Raw genomic sequence first — 7,353 nt, 5'->3', positions numbered from 1 at the left:
TTTACTTGTATGGAGCATCATTCAAATACCTGAAAGACCATTCAAATTCTTTGTTCTTTATTGATTGAAAACGATGAATAAAGAAAAGAAGTTCACGATGTGAATTATTGAAAATTTGATGTGAAAAGGAATGAAACATGGTGAACTATACACCGACTTTGGTTTTACAATAAATTTTCTGTAAACTGCATACTGACCAAAGAACAGCAAAGCTTTTATATGATGTAGTATCAAACATTTAGTTGACATCACTGGAGATTTTTATGACTCAGTTTCCTGTTATTAGCTGGTGACCTTTATGTTAGTATGGGTAGACCGGGGCTAGTTGTGACAGGGGCATGTTGTGACAAATAGTTTTTCAGACAATCCACAGGTAGCAGCACCACCCGGTCACGTAGACATATCCTCCTTCTTACCTGCAGTCTGCTGGTGTAGTTTGACAGTGATGCGTTGTGTTTGTGCTAGTCTTTAAATAATTTTGTAATTTCGTAGTTAAAAAGTAAAATTTTGCTGTTGTCTTAGATTTTGGTGTATCTCACACATACCACAAGGTAAGGAACTCATTTTATTTTTATTAGATAGCTTGTTTATTCTCCCTACGTACAGTATTGATACATTTTCCCTACGATTGGTTGAGTTGCGTGCAGGTCGCATATAGTAAGATGGCGGACGGTGGGGCTAGTTGTGACGACGGGCTGGGGGCACATTGTGACATGTCACAACATGCCCCAATGTATAATAATGCGTGTTTTATTGGGTTTGTTTCAGATTGCAGATAATGGTGAGAAATTACAAAAGGAAAACAACCCGTGGTCAGTGTAATATAAAGATCTACGAGTCAGCGTCGTTTAGATGTAAAATCTGGAACATATAGCTTAAGACAAGCAGCTGAAAAACATGGTGTTAACCGAATGTCATTACTTAGGTTTATTAAGAAACAAGAGAGTAACCTAGATAAATGTGTTAATATGGGGTACAAAAAACCTAGACTGATATTTTCGGCTGAACAAGAAAAACAACTCTCTGATTATGCTGTTCAGGCAGCGAAAATATTTTATGGTATCAGCCCAAAAGAAATGAGGAATATAGCTTTTGAATTTGCTATTGCCAACAAAGTTCCTGTCCCTGAGAATTGGGTTGCTAATAGGCAAGCCAGTAATGATTGGTTTACAAAGTTTATGCAGCGCAACGAAAATGTTTCCATTCGAGTTCCTGAGGCCACCAGCTTAAGTCGTAGTACAAGCTTCAATAAACATAATGTCGATTTGTTTTTTCAAAACCTGGAGTTAGTGTTGAATCAAAACAAATTTACAGCTAATGACATTTGGAATATTGACGAGACAGGGACTGGAACTGTTCAAAAACCGGTGAAAATTATCGCACAGAAAGGCGAGAAAAGAGTTGGAGGTATGACTTCAGCCGAGAGAGGGACTAATGTGACTATGGTTCTAGCTGTAAATGCAGAGGGAAATTCAGTTCCTCCAATGTTTGTATTTCCTAGAAAGTTTTACAAGGATCATTTTGTACGTGATGGACCAGTAGGTTGCTGTGGCACTGCTAATCCAAGCGGTTGGATTACAGGCCCTGACTTTTTGTTTTACATGAAACATTTTGTCAAAAAGGTTAGGTGCTCAAAAGAATCACCAGTGTTGGTGTTGCTCGACAACCATAGTGCTCATCTGCATATAGACGTTCTTGACTATTGCAAAGAGAATGGCATTACTCTGCTGTCGTTTCCTCCCCACACAACAAACAGACTTCAACCACTCGACGTCTCTGTTTTTGGTCCATTTAAGAAATTATTCAACGATGCTATGTGTGGGTGGATGAAATGTCATCCTGGAAACACAGTCTCTATTTATGACATCCCAACTGTAGTGAGAACAGCACTGCCAAAAGCGGCAACACCATCAAACATACAGGCAGGATTTCGTTCTACTGGAATATGGGAATTCAATAAACATATTTTTACTGAAGAAGACTTTCTATGTTCTTCAGTAACCGACCGTCCATTGAATAGCCCTATTGTAGAAGTGGGCCAATGTGAGGTTGAAGAAGGTAGGCCTAGAGATGATGCCACCATTAGGGAAATGGAAGAGTCTCAGCATCACCAAGAACCTCAACCCAGCACATCATATGCCAACCAACCATGTCCATTTAACGCCCAGGTTTTGTCAGTCAGCCCTATGGATATAAGACCTCTACCAAAAGCTGGTCCACGCAAAAGTCAAAAACGCAAGAGCCTAAAGTCTGCAATTCTGACAAGCACACCCGTTAAGGAGAACATTCGCATAGAAGAGATGGAGAGGCGTGAAGTTAAAAAATGCAAGGAGTTGAAAATAAAAAAAAGCTGTTTGATATGAACAAAGAAAGAAAACGCCTACCTAAAAATAAAGAATTGGAAAATAAAAGACTTATTTCAAGAAAAAAGGAAGAAAGCTCTGAAGACGATGAGGAAGAAGATTGTTTCTGCTTAGTTTGCACAGGTCCATACAAAGAGTCAAAACTTGGAGACGATTGGGTGCAGTGTATGGAATGTAAAAAGTGGGCTCATGTTAAATGCACAAAGAATGAACGTTTTTATGTTTGCATAAACTGCCATTCAGAAATGGAGATGGGTTCATCTAGTGATGATAATGAGTAATTGTATTCTGTTACATCTGACTAGAGACATCTATTTTGATTTAATTTATTTATTATATATATTTTTTCATTTCCAGACTTACCTTCTTGTTACACTCACCTATTAATTATGTACCCTTATATACTCAAATTTAAAATATAACACTTATGATAACAGTGTATTTACTTTCCAGCCTTATTTTGTAATACCTGCTGCTTATTATAGTATATGTCACAATCTGCCCCAAGCCTGTCACAACTTACCCCACATTGGGGCATGTTGTTACAAAATGTATGAGTTCATAAAACCGTTAATATACTGTTACATATGTTTTTTAACAGGTCAATGGTACTAAATAATTATTCTTAATGAAATAAAGTAACATATTGAAGTGTTAGTAAAGGTCTAAAAATAAAGGCAACATTAAAAAAAAATATAATATCCAAAGTGGCACAACTAGCCCCGGTCTACCCTACGTGTTGGTCAGAAGTCTGTTTTGTTACAAACATTCTTATTTTCTCCATCTCTAGCATAAATAGTATTTTAGTCAGTAAACATGCAAAAAGCTCAAAGGATTGTCCAATTACCTCCCCATGGTCGTGTTCACTCCCCAAACGTTACGTTGAATATGATCAAACAACGGCCGGTAATTGTAAAACTGGAATGTTTTCCTGATCCTCGTTGTGTTTCCAGGATTAAAGGGAAGGACTGTTGGGTTTGACAACACATAGAACAATGTAACATTATTTCACGCATTGTTAATCATGACCACTTCAAACCTCCCCTCGGTTGAAGGGACGATTGAGTGAGATTTACAACTGCACGGACATGTTGGACGAGGACAATGTTGTTGTCAAAGCCTAATTACTAATATTGTTCTTAAAACAGGGGTTTTCATGGTTTTTACTGTTCGATTCAAAGTAGTAAAAAATGTGTCAGGTAGATAAAATACAACATTCATTGAACCGGCGGGTTTTATTAATATAACTAGACAAGGCCGCTTTTAAGATTAAGCGGCCCAATGCCATTTACCATACACTTTCCAGTTCAAACCGGAAATCGAGTACACATTATAAATCTTAAGAAGCTCAGTATATCTTCATAAATGTCCTTTAGATTGAGAAAAATAAAACGTTGAATCGTTTGGACGTATATTTCGCTAGTGAATTTCTTATTTAAAGATTGTGTCATAGTAAAAAAACTTATTTCAGGGTAGTGCTGAGTTTTATTATTGGGAACAAGAAATACAAAATGTATAAAACCACAGTCAAGTCTATTGCCAGTTTTAACTTTTTCCAGCTATTCAACTTTTTACTTATACTAAACGTCCTGTAATTATTACTCATTTATTAATATGGTTCAATGTGATATTGATAAGACATAGGTTTCTAAAATATAAATATAAATCTGAATTGAAACTTTGTCCTAAATATTATACTATATAAAATGCATTATGAGAGCATCGTCTTTATCGTTTTATCCTTCAGTTTTATTTTGTAGCATTACTGACTTTGAACTTGCTTTATTTTATGACCTTGCTAAAATACGAGTACCTATGTAGATTTACGACTATTCACTCAGGTGAATACCTCAAATAATTCCAGGAGCTTTTTGTTTCTTGTAATATTAATTGAGTCATAGCTAATTAATATGTATATCATCGGAAGTAAGGATTTGAAAGGTTTCTCTTGGATAAAAATCTACATGATGACATTAGGAAAATAATATTCTTGTAGCAATAAATTACAGTAACATATTAGTATTTAAAAATTGCAGTATGTTTTGAATAATTATTGATTTTTCATTGCTTTTTAATATTTACTATAGATATTGCAGTGTTTTAAAATATGTGGTAGCAGGCCTACAGTTCAAGTGCCACAAGCAATAATATTATGTACGTCCATGTATTGTACCCGTAACGCACAAAGTTGAAGTGAGTTATGACATGACCCTGAACAAGTAAACTAGAGCGGGCCGCGCTATTGTGTACCGTGATCGCTGTGTACATTAATTTCTCAACTACGGTATTATAAAGTTAATTAAAAAATACCTAACTAATAAATATATGTAAAACATAAAAGACTTGATTTTATTTGTAAAATTGAATTACAATTAAAAATAATAGATACGCGTATTTAAAGGTTTATCATGATATTATTTTATAGCATATTTTTTCAAACTTACTCCCCTTTTAAATAATGAGCAAACGTCAATAGTAAACTAATAATAAAAAATACATATGTATATATAAGTATTTATATTCGAGTGTATGTTTTTCTATAATTTTTTAATACTTATACAAGCTAGTAAGGTACATCATAAATACAGAGTGAGTTGTACTGTACTCCCCTTTATTATATTCCATATTTTTTAGCTATAAACTCACTAGTATAACTAATTATTTTTATGCAGGTAGTATTTCATTACTATATAGTTCATATTTCTGGCTACAATTTTAATCCTCCATATTGCAATTACATAGAAATAAATAAGCATATGTGTGTGTGGTTTTATGATGCATAATTTCAATCTATTTTTAAACTGAAAACGATGACACAATCCGTTTTTTTATCTTGATTCATTCTTGCAATATTAGGAAGTTGGTTATTTTAGATATAATACAAACGTTTAAGCCATCGCATTTATGCTAAATAACTAAACATAAAAGATATTTAACTATTTAACCTGCATTTGAAGTAACAAAATAGAAGTGTATCCAATATAATAAATAATTTTATCAATTTTAATAACTCTTCTTTCAATGCTTTAAGCAATTTTCGTAAACCTTCTTTTACTCGTATATATCTGTTAAAAGCAGAGTTTTACAAATGTCAATATAAGCTAATGCAATGATAAATCATTTATTGTAAAATTACCAATAATTCAAAAACTAATACGAAAACAACGGATATATTAATATTGAAAAAACGGAATGATCCATTAAAGTACTTGATATTCAGAAATGATTAGCCGTTGTCCTTAGTCGATATCCGAAGTACATTTAAAAATCAACCTGAATGTGTGTAAAGTTATGGAGTTTGGGAGGTTGTATTAGTGTTTATGTCATCCCTTAACTTTGTTCAATACAACCGCAAGGTTAATCTAGTGATTTTTCTAGAACACGGAAAGCGTACCTCTATTTAGGAATTCCTAAAATCAATTGTGCATATAACAAATTTGTTTTTACCAAGAATTGATCAAACATTTCTTGGTGGGTTTAGTATTGAAATTTACATACGAATGTTCTACTCTTACAGTGCTGCTAAAGTTAATGTAAAACATATAATAAAAACTTTTACTTGCATGGCAATAGAATATCTTAAAATATTATTTTTGTCGAGCTGTTTATTCTCACTAATAAAAGTAGAAAAATAAGAGAAAGAGACGTTCAGAATCTGTTATATCATATAGAAATCCATATTCAAATATTCGCAAAGTTGAAACAAAACGATGTAAAAACTGTAAATGAGGAGTTATGAAATTCTGAACACTACTTTGTTGTAGAATGCAAACCCAGTGAGAAACGAGATACAATGAACAAACCACCATGGTGCATTTATCACACCAGATGGTGGCTCACGAATGCTAATGACAGTGTTGCAGAGAGTAAGAACTTGTTTGAGCCATGAGCCTCATAATGGCTACCATTACTGTCAATGGAGGCAATAATGGTGGACAGCCACAGCAATGTTCGGCAGCTGCCTACAAATGTGACTGATGGATCATAAGGTGCCATTAGCTCGTGTATAAACACTACCAGTGCTTACTTCTTACTGTTGTCTCTTTGTCTGCTTTAGAGTTTACAGGTATACAGAGCCTAAATCTTTTCACATTTGCTAGTATTACAATCCTAAATTAGAGCACATTGTTCCAGATACAATACTTGCCTTAATTTAAAATATTTGTAATAGCGTGTAGCGAGGAGGGTTGATTTAATGCAAATGGCCAGTTCACCTCCATTTCACCTTCCACTTAGTGCAGCTCCTGAAGTTTGAGTCCACGTTTGTTTGAAGGGATCAAAACATTCGACTACGAATAAGCTCCAAACGAACTCTATGCATCGTTTCGACAACATAAACATCTATAATGCAAAGTGTAATGTACAATGCAATTTATAATACAAACAAAGGTAAATTATTCTCATTGTCTCTTTAACTGCACAAATCAGTACGTCAGATTTGGAAGCACTGAACATAGGAGTTGAACTCAACAACCTTATAAAATAAAAAAAATAGTGATATTAAAATAATTGTATAAAGTTAAACTTTTTATAGAATACTGAACATAAATTATTTCTTTGAGAGAAGATTACTAAATACATCTACGAAGGAGTGCACATGGAATGTTGTTTCACGTTTTTAACCCTGAAAGAGAGAACTGTAAAATACTAAAGATGATTCTACTATTGCATTTTTTTTATTTTTTTTTTTTTTTTGAAGATTACTTAACGTGCAGCAAGAATTGACAGATATGGTTAAAGTCTTAAAAAAGTGTAGCCTCGCGTAGCATCCGCTTAGACATATAATATTAGTAATATTAATACACAGAGTAAGGTGCATCACAATTATTCGTCGATATATTAAGCTGGCCATTAATGTACAACATTATTTAATTTCATCAGAGAATAAACAGCGGTTTCATTGGTGGTTCTAAATTAAACCGTCAATGAGACCTCACCACTATCTGTAATGAATTCGTGGAAAGTGTTATAGCAAGGAATGCTCGTTATA

At 33.8% G+C, this 7,353-nt stretch overlaps 1 protein-coding gene across 1 annotated transcript; it reads left to right on the top strand.

Annotated features, from left to right (window-relative positions):
- The first annotated feature begins 968 nt into the window (after nt 1-968).
- On the top strand, nt 969-6,252 carry LOC124371633. Its single transcript, XM_046829982.1, has 2 exons — nt 969-2,310; nt 6,128-6,252. Exons 1-2 carry the CDS (start codon nt 969-971, stop codon nt 6,250-6,252), a joined length of 1,467 nt encoding a protein of 488 aa, XP_046685938.1.
- Nucleotides 6,253-7,353: the final 1,101 nt, after the last annotated feature.

This window comes from Homalodisca vitripennis, unplaced genomic scaffold (assembly GCF_021130785.1).
Source record: "Homalodisca vitripennis isolate AUS2020 unplaced genomic scaffold, UT_GWSS_2.1 ScUCBcl_1756;HRSCAF=5779, whole genome shotgun sequence".
Classification (NCBI taxonomy): Eukaryota; Metazoa; Arthropoda; class Insecta; order Hemiptera; family Cicadellidae; genus Homalodisca; species Homalodisca vitripennis.
The sequence above is the reverse complement of the archived record's forward strand: the minus strand, read 5'-3'. Positions and strand labels throughout refer to the sequence as shown.

Excerpts from the sequence above, each read along its gene's own strand:
- LOC124371633 (XM_046829982.1), top strand. The coding sequence starts at position 969 with ATGGGGTACAAAAAACCTAGACTGATATTTTCGGCTGAACAAGAAAAA. Across the intron at positions 2,311-6,127 it reads CATAGAAGAGATGGAGAGGC|AATGCAAACCCAGTGAGAAA; the intron begins GTGAAGTTAAAA and ends ACTTTGTTGTAG.